Here is a 15,024-nt window from a genome sequence, read left to right on the forward strand (position 1 = left end):
AACCCCTTAAAAGGAACAGTTCACCCAAAATTCTTTGTCTACTTACCTTCACACTGAGGTGACGATTCATAGTCCACAAAACATTTCTGGAGAGATGCAGCTCGTCCAGCGTGATCAATGAGCCCCAAATCCTTCACTGTAGCCGTTAAGATAAAAGCATCAGCATCAGAGTTAAAGTTTGGGATCTCAGGGCTTACAGAGACTACATATTGCTGCATGAGCTGTGTGGATTTTGTTATTTTTGGAAATATTTAAAAAGTCTGAATCCGATGTGGTTGCTGAGGATAGTGCTGCAACGCCGTTTTGTTGTAAAGCTCCAAAAATGTTTATGGAATTCCTCAGTCTTCCTATCTGCATGAGGCTGAGTAGATAATGACTCATGAACTCATCCTTTAATGCTGGGAGCTTCGGACATACTTGTGTAAACCTCAGAGGCAGACTGCCAACAGCTGTTTGACATCATTAAGCTGAACAGTAGTATTGAGCTTTTTGTGGCTCCAGAGATGTCACTCAGTGGCCAAGCTGCATTATGGGTAATGAAGGCACTTGATTTTGAAAAGAGAATGTTTATGTGGAATATAAGTGGTGATATCTGGAGTGCAGAGATGGTTAGACCACTGGACTGTTTTTCAAAACCTGGCACCCATTTATTACCCACAATGCAACTGGAGGCAATTAATCTATCACATGTTGCTTCCTCTGCAGTCACAAAAGGCATTATGTTACTTTATTTACATGTGCAGTAATACTCCCAAAGACCTTTAACACGGGGTAACAAACCATAACTCATCTTTACAGATCTGCAACAATATTTATTTTGCCAACATAAAGATATCTTCAACACATGCATGTATCCACACAAAATACAGAAAGATTTCTTGAAAACTGCTGAATGTTGCCTGACAACTGTTCAAATCAGCGTTACTATGAAATAAAGATTCAGTATTTATCAAAGAATTATGAGGCGTTTTATCACCACAGATCATCTGTAACACAACAGTGCCCCAAGTAACACTGGGCAGGCACATATTGACAAGCATCACTGTATGAAGGCACTTTTAACAAGATGCTTGTAGAACAATGAAATTCTTGGGTCAAAAGATAACGATGACCTGCAGGTCCAACCCAACAAAACAAAACTGCCACTGCAGACTTTGAGAACAAACACAAAGAGAAACAAACTGAACTGGAGCCTGTTTGATTTAACTAAAGGCAAATGCAGTTGATGCATTTCAATGTGATGTATCAGATAAAGACATATGAAGGAAACAGAAAAGTGTTTACTCCTCTGGCTGCTGCTCAACAGGCAGGATGTCAGCAGGGCCATCATTAATGATCAGAGAGAGATGAGTTATCTTCGTCAGCTGAGCCTCTATAAAGGAAGAACAAAAAAAATACTGTTTTGGTAACTTGGTTTTGCATGCAACACATATCACAGTGCGGATAAAATCCTGCAAAGGAAACAAAACAAGTGGTGAAGATTAGAACAAACAAGAGGAAACACTGCTTTCGATTAGCTGACAGGAAATCTGAACATTTTCATGACAGCTGTGTGATCAAAGTTAAAGATGTGCTCAAGACTGATAACAAAGTCTTCAACTCTGATATATATATATATATATATATACCACAACTGCTTCATGATAAAACTGTAAGCATCAAGTTTGTTTTAACTGCACTGACATAATTATAACAACATTCAATAATTAACTTACCAAAACTGTCATCGGCAGAAAATGATATTTCTTCATCAAGCTCACCGCTGCTGGACTCCTGTAAACATGTTTGGAGAACTGAGACACTTCAAGCATCCAACACAGGCCTCATGTCTAGTACACCCTGAGTGCCTTATTAACACCATGTAATGTCTACGAGTCTAAAGCTACATACACTTATTTAAACCTTAAATAATCAAAGTTATCTATGCACACGTGGACATTTTAACCCTGTGGTTATACAAGAATGAACCCAACCATCAAAAGGCTCCTTCCTCACACAATTACCTCCTCTGTGTGCACCAGCTGCTCACTGTCCTCTGTTTCAGATTCTTGTGGGTCTGAAAGCATAAGGAGGAATCAGTACCAGCAGGCTCATGAACCAGCAGAGTCAAATGTTTTATTGGTCATTAGTTATAACAACATTTGGAATGCATGGCCGGCTTATTACAGTGTTACCTTTGCAGGAGTCTGTCAGACTGATCTGTCTGACTAGACAGGTGACCTCTTCCACCAGGTTATCCTGAAAAGCAACAAAGACAGCATTCACTCATCAGTGATATGATGTTCTGGTTTTAATTTCAACACTGTGTTAATTGATCTCATTACCAAATCTGGACAGCAAACTGTGCAGGCTTGTGGCTCAGCGTCAGATGGCAGCGCTGCACACACAGAGGCAGGTGACACAAACATCATACTGTATGTTGACATGTTTCTAAATAGACTATAACAAATGCAAATGATTCACAAGGAACATGGAAGTGAAAAAGTTTGTTCAGTGAAATACTGCTCTGATCTGCTGCACATCCTTGAACATGATGTGAGAACATGATGAGATAAATAAACAAGAGACTCGTCAAGCTTAACATTTATTATGAGCAAGAAAAGGTCTGTGGAAATGTCCAGGGGTAAATAACACTTTCTTTTAGAATAACTTCCTTGTGATATTTATTATTGCACATCCATTGGCATATTATGTCAAGTATGTTGTATTAGAAACAACTCACCAACTAACTGTTTGTGCTCCACATGAGGAAGAAGGGATTCATTTTGGTCCTGACAATTTAAGACATTGCACAACTTTAGAAAGAAAAACAACTTTAGACACATTCACAGTAATAGTATTGTGTGTAGCACTTTACAAACAAAACCAGCACACTGGCAGAGAGGACGAAGAGAAGCGTCAGTCAGGATCGGTTGAATGAAATATAACCCGCCCCTCAGTGTCTCTGTAACTGGCCACGTTTATTATTTGAAGGTCAGACAGTATTCACCTCTGAATAGCCTCATACGTTTAAAAGAGTTCTGTGTTTTACCCAACCTGAGCTGCACTTCAATAACACCACAACCTGCATCACACTATGCACGCAGATGCATGTCCTCATATGTAGAAACTAAATGTGAAGCAATTTACCATTTCCTCTGAAGTCCCACTGCTGAGACCATCATCTCTTGCACTGGCGAAATTGCTGTCTTCACTTGGCTCGATTACATCTGCAGCGCACAGAGCAGAAGTAACTGATAACACAATATGAGCTGTGATAAGATTAACTGGTAATCATGCTGCATGCCTGGCACACGCCTGGTCACTGGAGAATTATACCTGAGCAGACATCAGTCAAACAGGCCACACTTTCATCCTCGTCAACCTGAGCAGCAATTAAGACAAAATTCACATGTCAGACATGACAAGCTATGCAGTTCAAGGTTGAGATTTCTGTGAATTGAAATAATTTACCAATTCTTTAGCGGGAGTTGTGCAGGTGTGTAGCTCACTGTGTGTTGTGTCAGTGTCAGCATGCAGGGCTGCAGAAACACAAGAACAGATCATGTAGATACACAAAGTGTTTCCCTGATGACCAAGAAGCCTCTTTGACTGGCATGAGAGAATGAGACTGAAATATTTCACATTATACATTAGATCAACAACTCAGACAACAACAACTTGACGTCATCAAACCTGTATATGTATCCTCATGACAAGCCAAGTTGTCCCCTTCATCCATCACGTCATTCTAAAAACAAAGCAGATTATCCATCACTGACCTGAGGGCCTAATGCAGAGTGTCAATCAATGAATGATGTGAAACTGTCACACACAGTTTTACACTCTGCTCACTTTTATGTTACTATTGGCAAATCCATCATCCACAACACTGCATTTCCATAACATCACCTCAACATGTGTGGCAGCACACAGCACCTCTTCCTTTGGGACAGCATCTCCTGCCTCCACTCCCTGCTGTGTCACAGAATCTACGAAGACAATCACACTCCATCATCAAAATACAGTCACTGAAGAACACAGTGTGACATTTTACCCTTATTTTAGCCCAACAAATGAATTTCCACCAACATTTGCGGAGTGGGACTTAAAATGATTTTCCCCAACTGTCTAAATACCCTAACCCTTAAAAATATTCCCTTTTACAGATCATTCTGTAGCCAAAGTACACGTGTGTTGTGTAGTTAAAAGTAAGAATTCCTCACCAGATGTTGAAAGCTCAGAGAAAGGCAGCTCCAATTCAGTCAGAATCTAAAATATAACAAAATATGAAAGTAAAATCAGGGAACTAAAATATTTTGTCCTTGCAAGTATTCTACTCCATTACAGGTTTTTCCAAATGTGTTCTACGGAGATACTACATTTCAATGAGAATACCTCCACGTGTGCAGTAACACATGGCACCTCTTCCCCTGGGACACCATCTCCAGCTTCAGTTTCCTGTTCTGTCAGATCATATATGATCTGAAACATGGAGCACAAAAAGGCCAAATGTCAATACATGTCTTGTCTGGAGATGAGTTGCAGCTCTCATCTCCATGCAACTAAAATCTTGACAAAATACCTCAAAAACTTTGATAACATGCATCCATCAAGTATTTATTCTTAGGTAAATGTTTATGTACCTTGTACATGTACATGTACAAGTCTTCAGATTTGGTATCAGTTGTTTCCAGATCCAAGCTTTCCCTGGGACAGACAGCTTCACGGGGAACCTTCAGAACAAAATACTCTATCAGAATTCTTCAAGTCTACCCATTTGAACTCAAGTCAGAGGTAGCAGTGTGTAGATGCAGTACTATTTGTTAGCATAACGTCACTGAGCCACATTTACCATTTTCACTGTTGTTGTCACGCTAGGAGGCTTATCCCTTACAAGTGCAACCTCACTGTCGTCTCCCTGCTCATGTGGATCTATGCAACGACAAAAACCAACAAACACAAAATTATTAGCTTGCTAAATTACTGACTACAACTTAACAGGTGACCATCAGTTGTGATTCGACCAAATATTAAAAGCAGATAGAGTACATGAATGATAATTATAATTTTCAATTTCCACATTTACTATATATATATATATATATATATATATATATATATATATATATATATATATATATATATATATATATATATATATATATATATATATATATATTCACTTTAGCTTCTCATTTGATGAAGAAAAAATGCATAATATTTTCTACTCTCTAGAAACAAAGAAAAAGAAGAAAATAAAATATGTTGCTTACCAGATACAGTCATCTTGTCCAGGCTGGTATCCATGCTGCAGGCCTTTATCTCTCCAGGTAAAGACTCCAAGCCAGTCGTTGCGATCTTGGACTCATCTTTGGCTTCTGTAGGGTTCTCATCCAAGGGAGAACTTGAGGCATGTGGCCCACTAGTGTCCATCTCTGAGGCACCTTCCTCTTCGGTGCCTTTGTCAGTTTCCAACTCACTCTCGTCACAACTCAAGGTTAAAATACCTTGGTCACTTTGGTTACTGGGTGGTGGTGGTAGCTTGGTCTCATCACTATCACAAGGCACAGTGTCTTTAGGTTTGGTTTGAGGGACCATTGTAGTGCCAACTATTTTCACCCCTTCATTAAAAGCAGTTTCTCGTAGGCTCTCTGTCATTCTCTCTATTTGAGGTTCAGTGGTCACACATTCTGACAAAATCTGATCCTTCTTTTCTTCTTGGGACTCCACAAAAGACTCAGAATGAAGATTATCTTCAGAGCTTTTACTGTGCTCTACACTACTTGCTGGTTTGTGGATGTCATCTGTTGTTTGAGTGTCAACAAGTTCGCCAGCGCCCTGCTTTTCACTGCCTTGTCTCTGAGGGTGATCACCAACAACAGCAGTAACCTCTTCTTGACATTCAGAGTCTAGCTGATCCTTGGGTGGTGCGGTCTCTTTCAAAGACGATGTTTCGCATAAAGTGGTGGGTCCGAGATCACCAGGTTTGTTTTCTATTGCAGAGCTCTTCCACCAGGTTTTCAGTGCCTCATTTATCACCTGGCCCTCACACTGCATTTGAACAACGTATTTGATTTTTCCTTCTTCTCTTGTTACTCTAGTGACAGTCAGCTCTAACACTTTGTCTGTTGTAAGTGCTGACAACTCATCTACTGCACCGCTGTCCCAGGATCCATGTGAAGCATCAAAGCCTTCAAGCTCACACAAAAATGCCTGTTGACGAGTTTCCATCAGGTTGGTAGGCATTTCCCTCACATCTGTAACATTGACTTGGGACTGGTTTCCATAGTCTACAAAGAGAACTGACAACTCGTCTCCATCTTTGTCGATGACCTCTGCACGGTACCACAGATGATCATCTGCAAAAAGAGCGATACATGGGCAGCCAGGGGAGAGAGAGCCTGGGATGATAGGTTTGTGATCAGCTGCATCCCCAACTTCTGAGACACTTGATGTTAACTTATCAAGCTCTTCTGCATCTGCAAGCTGACACCAAAATGTCTGAGCATCATTGACAGTTGTGATGTAGACCTCTACCTTTTGTCCCTCTGAAAACTCTTGCGGGTGGTAACATCGAGAACATGAGCTCAAGAGTGATGACTGTGAGTTCTCTGGTACTCTCCTGATGTCAGAGTGCTGGGCAGGTGTTTCCTTATCTTGTGCAAGTTTCTCTGAAGTGATTTCAGATTCATCAGTTGAACATCTAGCAGGTACTTTACACTTGATATTCACACCACTGTCTTTAACACTTACTTCCCACACAGATCCTGTCTGCCTGATGAACCGGCATTTGAGCACCTTTTCTCCATTACCACCAATGTCTTCTCTGAAAGCTGACATCACTTCTGGATCAAGCACTTTCCCTTTTCCAAGAGCTGCAGCATCACTCAGCATACAGTGTGTGCTGTACATCGGAAGTTTCAAGAAATCCAAATCGAGTCTGCCTATCTTGGAAATTGGCATCACTGCTGTATTTCCAAAATCAATAAACTCAACAAGAGCCATTGCATTGCTGAGAATTTCTCTTACAACTGCTCGGTACCATGAGGAATCATCAAGGAACTCTGCTTGAACAAGGTCACCTTCATGCACATCTTTGATGTCTTCTTTGGGGGTGGATTCAGGGTCATTAAGCTTTTCAGCAAGGGAGAACAGTTCATCCTCCTCTCTGACAAGCTGGACGTAGAAACTCAGTGGGCTGTTGCAATGTGAGACATAAACATCTGCTGCCATACCTGATGTGATAGATTTTGAGGGCAGGTCTGCCAGTTGAGGGAGTTTATCAGCATCATTGTTCTTCACACATTCTTTGCCAGGCGATTTGGACTTACTGATTTGTTTAGTTTCTGACAAAGGGCTCTCTTTTTCTGGTTTGATGAGGGCACCTGCCAGCTCAGAACCATTCTCCTTATTGCTTGGTTTGCTTTCACATGACTGCCTTTGGTTTGGAGGTCTGTAAGGCTGTAACCAAGCACCTTTGACCCTCTGACCATTTTCACAAACGTGGCGCAAAGGCTTTGGTGCAGACTGCAGATTCACATTGGCATCCCTCACTTGATGTCTTGGTTTGGGAGCAGAGACATTTTTCTTGATGGTCTGAGTGTTATCTTCCATCTCTACAGCTTGTTTTGCCACAGTTTTTGGAGTTTTTCTTGCATGGCTGTCAGATGCTTCAGGTCTTCTCCAACTCTGGCAAACAACCTGCTCTTCTGAGTGCATCTCAATCTGGAACATCTTCTTGATTTTTGAATTAATCTGAGTGTTCCCATCATACAGCTCAACCAAGAGTTTCCCATCCGGTTCTCGAGCGACTACAAGGGCTCGGAATTTACACTCTGTGGCATTTGTCTCAAACCAGCTGTTGACCTCACTCTGAACACTGGCAGGGACATCAGAGAGACCACACACGAGTGCTTGTACAGGCACAGCCATTATGTCATTAGCCTCTCTGGGAACTGGAAGCAAGTCACATTTTTCCACCTCAAGAGTGTCACCATAATCCACAAAATGAACCAGAATAGCTGGCTTTGTGGCCTTGATTTGTCCCCTGTACCACTGACCATCAGTGTACCTTGCAAAACACAGAGTTCCAAGGACTGTTGGAAGCTTAACATTCTCAAGCTGCAGGCAGAGATTGTTCACTTTGATTTTGAGATCTTTTGTCACATCAGCGTTCCTCTCGAGGTGGCAGTAGAACTGATTGACATTGTTTACACATGTCACCATGACCTGTTCCTCTGTTCCAGTTTTGACGTTGTGCGTTGAGTAGTAGTACGTGTCCAAACGGAAAGATGACCCAGCGCCTACCTTGGGCGGTGCACTTTTGACCAGACTGACCATACTGGCAGAGATGCTCTCAAAGGGAGTCTCTAGATCCACAATGTTGAAAACAATCTTCTGCTCACTGTACATAACAGCATATATTGTGCACTTCAAAATCACAAGGTTGGATGCAGCAGTTTCCACAAAGCTGTGGAACCGTGACGTTGCTTCTTCATTCCACTTAGTTTTGGCAGACGAGGGGTCAATGGGGTTCAACAGACTGCATCGAAAAGCCTGGCCTTGCAGTTCGAGAAATTCAGGGTGAATTCTCCTCAGATCATAGAGTGAGACTGTCTCCATCTGGCCGTAGTCAACAAACAACACATCCACATGAGGTGTTTCATGTCTGTGAATTACAAGGGCTCTGTACCACATTCCATTATTTGGGTGGCGAGCAACACAGGCTGTTTCAACAAGAGGTTGAAACTCGCTGCCTGCATAGTGAGCCTGTATTTTATGCATGAGCAACTTGTAGTGTCCTGTATTTTGAACTAGTTGGCACCAAAAATCATTTGGGCTTTCAATGTAGGACACATTAACATCAAGGACACTTCCGATGGAAAACATCTGCTCCTTGAAAGTAGGAGTTCTCCGTTCATTACTGGCAGGGCCAACTGGGTTTAGGATGTGGCACATTCCTTTGTTCCTAGATACACCTGATAGTCTGGCACCAGGAAGCTGTGTGGGAGGCAGAAAAGCTGGTTGTGTGGTCATTTTGGCTTTGGGTTGTCTTTGTGTTTCAGCAGGTTCAGCAAAGCCAGAACTACACATCAGTGTACTGAGATCTTTCTCTCCTTGTGCTTTAGGATCTGTTAGTTGGACAAAGTAGCCCTCCTCATGTTTGGCCGTCACACGTACATTTAGTGTTTTTTCTGTGACTGCTTTGATGAAAAATTCACAGGCACTTTGACTCCATCTCCCATCTTTTGGCCTGATGCCAGCCAGGGAGCATTTCAGTGCAAGACATGGCAGCTTTTTGAACTCGTCAGGAAGGGCCTTGATGTTATTTTTGTCAACCACTTCAGTGTTTCCATAATCAACAAAGAACACCTTAATTTGTGTCTTACCAACATCAGCCACAGTTGCTCTGTAGAAATTACCATCCTCTGAATTGGCAGCGCAGTAGAGCCCAACTGTTGGATTTTTCACCAAATGTTTATTCTCCGAGTCTTTATACAAATGGTAGATACTATCCATGAGTTCATCCAATTCGTTTGCATAGTTCTCTGTTTGGATCCAAAACTCTGATGGATCAGAAACATGCTGAACAACCGACACATGAGAGGAGCTGAGAGGGAGGTCTTCAGCTGGCAACGTCTTCACTCTTCCTTGCCCTGCTACTTCCCCTACAGTTTGTGCAGGAGTTAACATCTTTTTTTGATTTGCCTCCTGCTGCGCTGGATGCTGATGGCTGTATGAAGTGTTACAGATGGCATAATCTGCAAGTGTTTTTTCACACTCCAGCGAACAGTTCTCCTTAGACCCAAACAACTTGTTAATGTTTTTGATATCATCACTGTACAGTGTGACATACTGAACACCCTCAGAGATGCTTTGGTACTCAAATTTGGCAATCACTGTCTTGTACAGAAGAAGGTTCCTGAGATAGTCAATCTGACTGCTTGTCCATCCAACCCCTTTGTCAATGATTCCATGGAGGGAGCAGACGTAAGTCACAACAGGCAGCCTGAAGAACTCTGCAGCCAGTGGTCTAATATGCTCCACTTGAACAAATTGTTTGGTTCCATAGTCAACGTTCAAAACTTCCACCATTTTGTTAGTTGGGAGAACCTGTTGTAGTACAGAGCGGTACCACCTGCCATCACTTCCTCTTGCAGCACACGGAAACCCAATCATTTCTGGACCAACAATGCAAGTGGTAATTCTGCCCTCACAGCACTGTGTGATTTGTTCAGAGAGTTTCTTCAGCTCTTGTGAGAACACCTTCAACTGGCAAAAAATCCTCTGTGGGTTTGTCACATCTGTGACTATGACTTTCTCCACGGTTCCTGCTGGCAGCTCTGGGTACAGGAAGAGCTCCTTCTTCTGCAGTCGCTCACCACCTCTGTCTTGAGACACTCCGACTCCACTTTGTGACTGCAGCGACATGAGAACAAAGTCTTGGAACATGTCTGGAGACATCTTGGCAATTCCCATCTCATACATTTGTTTAGATATGCAAGGAATGTGCAGGATAAATGTTCTGTGTGGTACCAGTACATCTTGCACATGTGCCTTCACAGATTTTCCAGAGAGAGATCTCAGAAACTCAAGAGCCACAGGAGACCATCTGTTCTCAGGTGACGCGGGTAACACATTAGCTAGCACACAAAATTCCACCTCAGGTGGCAGTTGGAAATGCTTCTTCTCACCCCATGCCAGCTTACTTGTGATGGTAGTATTTGACACCCCTTTGTCAATGAGGAACACACTGTATTTTGAACCATTCCTCGAGACTATGCGAGACCGGTACCAAGTACCATCTATCTGGACCAAGCACTCATCACCAGGATTTCCTTCAAGCTCCTGAAATGCGTTTCCAGGAGACTGAATGTCTTTGGCCAAGGACTCATAATCTGCTTTCCTCTCCTGGCTAAATTTTCCCCAGAACTCCACAAGGACACAAAGGGGATGCAAGTTAACCTTTGTTATGAGAATAGTTACATCTGATCCTCGTGTAGGCAATCCTTTGATTGAGGACATTTTGGCAGTTTCATGAAGTCAAGCTACCTGTGAGGTATCATCTCTCATCAACACACTGGATGTTATCTGGGAAAAAAAACAACACACACACAAACAAAGAAAACATTAAAGCCCCACTCTAATGTATTTCAAGTGTTCATAGCAGACTGGTGTTAGGGAAAGTTTAGCAGAAGTTCTGTAGTGGCTGTGAACACACAGTTCAGGTCACATTTTGATCACATCCCTGCTGATATTCATGCTGCTTATTATTGCTAATATCAATGTTATCATAATCGCTTGATCTTGCTAAAACGCCTGTGTGTTTGCGATGGTAATCACGGCGTATGACTATTAACCAAGCCCCCGCTCTTTGGTTAAGAAACACCCCTGCCCATTGGACAGAAGAATACCTGACTGAAGGGGGCTTTAAACACAACATTGTCCCTCACTTCCAGAACCTCTCGAAGACTAATCATGATTAGGGCTGCAACACATTTTATTACAGATTCCTCTGACAAAATATTTTTAATAAACATGATCAATAAAACTTATGTTATGCCCAAGATGCTGACTTAAAATTGCTTATTTTGGCAAAACACTGCTGAAGGTATTACAATAGTCTTGAATGCAGGTAAAACTACAGAAATGAACCTCCACGCTTCATAAAAGGATATGTTTGAGACTCAGGATAAAGTTACTAATCATTCAAATGTAAACGCTCGATGTGTGATTTTATTAGCATATACAACTTTTAATTTTTATGGCATCATCCGCTGTGTGCTTCCATGTTGGACTGTAACAGTAACAACTTTAAGTAAGAAACAGGTGAGAACCTTCACCATCTTTCTCAGGAGCCTGAGGATGATTGTTTAATGTTGTATATAATGTTGTTAATGAGTAATGTTAAAAATAAAGTAGAGCTACATATGTTTGATAAACTTAGTTAATTATTTTGCAGATGACATGCTGCATCACAGCAAAATAGCACTTCTTTTTATAATTATTAATTTGTCAGCTGTCAGATTAAAACATGATACATAAATAGAAAAATACAGATTCTGATCATCTGAAGAATTTGAATTAACGGCTCAGATAATCAGCCAAGTCCATAATATTTTGACCTATGTCAACAGTAATAGGCCGTTTGTTTTTGTATTTTTTTATCCGACAGTGGGTTCACAGCTTTATATTCCAGCTTGCCCTGTGACGCAACGAGCCACACCATCAGAGAAAAACACCTAACATTTGTTTGGCTTTACCTACACTATATTACCAAAAGTATTCGCTCACCTGCCTTTACTCATTCTATGAACTGAAGTGCCATCCCATTCCTAACTCATAGAATTCAATATGATGTCGGTCCACCTTTTGCAGCTATTACAGCTTCAACTCTTCTGGGAAGACTGTCCACAAGGTTGAGGAGAGTGTTTATAGGAATTTTTGACCATTCTTCCAAAAGCGCATTGGTGAGGTCACACACTGATGTTGGTCGAGAAGGCCTGGCTCTCAGTCTCCGCTCTAATTCATCCCAAAGGTGTTCTATCGGGTTCAGGTCAGGACTCTGTGCAGGCCAGTCAAGTTCATCCACACCAGACTCTGTCATCCACGTCTTTATGGACCTTGCTTTGTGCACTGGTGCACAGTCATGTTGGAAGAGGAAGGGGCCCGCTCCAAACTGTTCCCACAAGGTTGGGAGCATGGAATTGTCCAAAATGTTTTGGTATCCTGAAGCATTCAATGTTCCTTTCACTGGAACTAAGGGGCCAAGCCCAGCTCCTGAAAAACAACCCCATACCATAATTCCTCCTCCACCAAATTTCACAGTTGGCACAATGCAATCTGAAATGTACCGTTCTCCTGGCAACCTCCAAACCCAGACTCGTCCATCAGATTGCCAGATGGAAAAGCGTGATTCATCACTCCAGAGAACGCGTCTCCACTGCTCTAGAGGCCAGTGACGGCGTGCTTTACACCATTGCATCCGACGCCTTGCATTGCACTTGGTGATGTGTGGCTTGGCTGCAGCTGCTCGGCCATGGAAACCCATTCCATGAAGCTCTCTGCGTACTGTACTTGGGCTAATCTGAAGGTCACATGAAGTTTGTAGCTCTCTAGCAATTGACTGTGCAGAAAGTCGGCGACCTCTTTGCACTATGCGCTTCAGCATCCGCTGACCCCTCTCCGTCACTTTACGTGGCCTACCACTTCGTGGCTGAGTTGCTGTTGTTCCCAAACGCTTCCATTTTGTTATAATAGAGCTGACAGTTGACTGTGGAATATTTAGGAGCGAGGAAATTTCACGACTGGATTTGTTGCACAAGTGGCATCCTATGACAGTTCCACGCTGGAATTCACTGAGCTCCTGAGAGCGGCCCATTCTTTCACAAATGTCTTGTTTCACAGTCTGCATGCCTGAGTGCTTGAATTTATACACCTGGGGCCAGGCCAAGTGATTAGAACACCTGATTCTGATCATTTGAATGGGTGAGCGAATACTTTTGGTAATATAGTGTATGTTGAAAAAAGACGATACTCCCAGGTTACATACCCCAACACACTATAACATTCTGGAGAAAAGCTTTAGCCAGTCTTAAGCCATTTTCACTTCTTAAAATTTGATTTGTAGAAATTAAATATAAGAGGAATATCTTTACAACGGACATAACGTTACACCACAATCCTTAACTACACATTTACTTTACTGCGAAAATATAAATGAAACTGGTCTTCAGTCTCTGAAGTCCCCAGATGTGAAATTAAGTAGAGAGTAAGAGTAACTTGCACAGAATTTTGAAATCCGCAGCACAGTTCTGTGTTAGCAAAATCACTTGTTACAACAGAGACAATGGTTTTGTTTAATGTGAGCGATCATTTTATCCAGATGTATACACGACTAAAGAAAAAAAGATGCTAACGTTAGCCACCTTAATTAGCAACAACGTTGACGTTAACGTACTTCGACCATGACGCCATTTTAACGTGAACATGGCTCGGCAGTTGACATTGACTGTGCCAAATAAAATTGAGGACAAATCAGCGTGACAGTTCACATTTATACATTCACATCAGCTCATAAAGACTCGACACACGATAACTCACCTGTTTTATTTCAGGAGCTGCTGCCGAGTCTTCTTCTGAAAGTCAAGACGATGGCGGCGGCCGAGTTTCTACAAAATGTTAGCTAACCTCGCCAAAACACACACACAGCAACCGGCGGCGCTAACGTTATCCCAACCGCCCAAACTTTGCAGATTTCGCTCCACCGATATTGGTCCGGTGTTTTTTCTTCTGTGGTGATAGATTAGCCCGATTAACTGCCTCAGAAAAAGTTTCAGTGTAGCTGCGACTCCAACAATCTGCGCAGCAAACCGACGTTAGCTGTCAGTTAGCGGCTAACGTCATGCAGCGCAGGATCGAGCGCGTGCCAAGGACGCTGAACGTTTTTTTTTCTGACCCGGAACTAACGCTGCTGCTGCGTCACACGTGTACGTAAACACGTCAAACCAATTAATAAAAAAAACACGTTCATTATTCTGACATTTACACATATTGTATCACACATTACATAGTGTGTAGCATAAAAATATTTAAACACAAGATGATTAACACATGTAAAACAGATGCATGAACACCTGTACATAAAATTACTTTGGGGATTTTGTATTTAAAAATGTGTTGCAGCTGACAAAATATAATAATGTTAATTGTTTTCGTTTGTTTGATTTGTTTATGATCTACCATCGTATTTGCCTTCTGTGAGCTGGAAAATAATAATCTAATCTAACAAAAAAATTGCACAAAAAAACACGCAATAGTATTTTTTTTCCAAGAGAAACTACAGTTTTATGTAAAAGCCTGGCTCTGATCCTCATAGTGCTTTATCCTTTCACACCACCAGATGAAAGCTGCTCGACACATCACTTAAAATGTTCTCACTGTAACTTGTCATGATATTATTTCACACTGCAGTTCATGAACACAACAGTCAAACCTATCCTGCTGTTTAAAGATCAAATGTGACCACTTCCTCCTCTCTGA

The 15,024-nt window shown here is 41.9% G+C and overlaps 1 protein-coding gene across 2 annotated transcripts; it reads right to left on the minus strand.

Annotated features, from left to right (window-relative positions):
• Positions 1–791: 791 nt before the first annotated feature.
• Positions 792–14,435, minus strand: tdrd6 (tudor domain containing 6). Of its 2 annotated transcripts, none has more exons than XM_037086173.1 (17): positions 14,086–14,435; positions 5,256–11,073; positions 4,835–4,914; positions 4,626–4,715; positions 4,378–4,464; positions 4,206–4,251; positions 3,919–3,971; positions 3,676–3,730; positions 3,454–3,521; positions 3,319–3,364; positions 3,130–3,209; positions 2,723–2,771; positions 2,325–2,377; positions 2,175–2,238; positions 2,004–2,056; positions 1,716–1,773; positions 792–1,372 (listed from the first exon to the last, which is right to left on the minus strand). In XM_037086173.1, exons 2-17 carry the CDS (start codon positions 11,005–11,007, stop codon positions 1,281–1,283), a joined length of 6,726 nt encoding a protein of 2,241 aa, XP_036942068.1. In that variant the 5' UTR covers positions 11,008–11,073; positions 14,086–14,435; the 3' UTR covers positions 792–1,280. The 2 variants fall into 2 exon arrangements, with proteins under 2 accessions (XP_036942068.1, XP_036942067.1); XM_037086172.1 differs by having other exon boundaries at positions 3,892–3,971; positions 14,086–14,434.
• Between the last annotated feature and the right edge of the window lie 589 nt (positions 14,436–15,024).

Source organism: Acanthopagrus latus, chromosome 22 (genome assembly GCF_904848185.1).
Source record: "Acanthopagrus latus isolate v.2019 chromosome 22, fAcaLat1.1, whole genome shotgun sequence".
Taxonomy (NCBI): Eukaryota; Metazoa; Chordata; class Actinopteri; order Spariformes; family Sparidae; genus Acanthopagrus; species Acanthopagrus latus.

Excerpts from the sequence above, each read along its gene's own strand:
- tdrd6 (XM_037086172.1), bottom strand. The coding sequence starts at position 11,007 with ATGTCCTCAATCAAAGGATTGCCTACACGAGGATCAGATGTAACTATT. Across the intron at positions 3,365-3,453 it reads CAACTCCCGCTAAAGAATTG|GTTGACGAGGATGAAAGTGT; the intron begins GTAAATTATTTC and ends ATTGCTGCTCAG. Across the intron at positions 3,210-3,318 it reads TTTGACTGATGTCTGCTCAG|ATGTAATCGAGCCAAGTGAA; the intron begins GTATAATTCTCC and ends TGTGCGCTGCAG.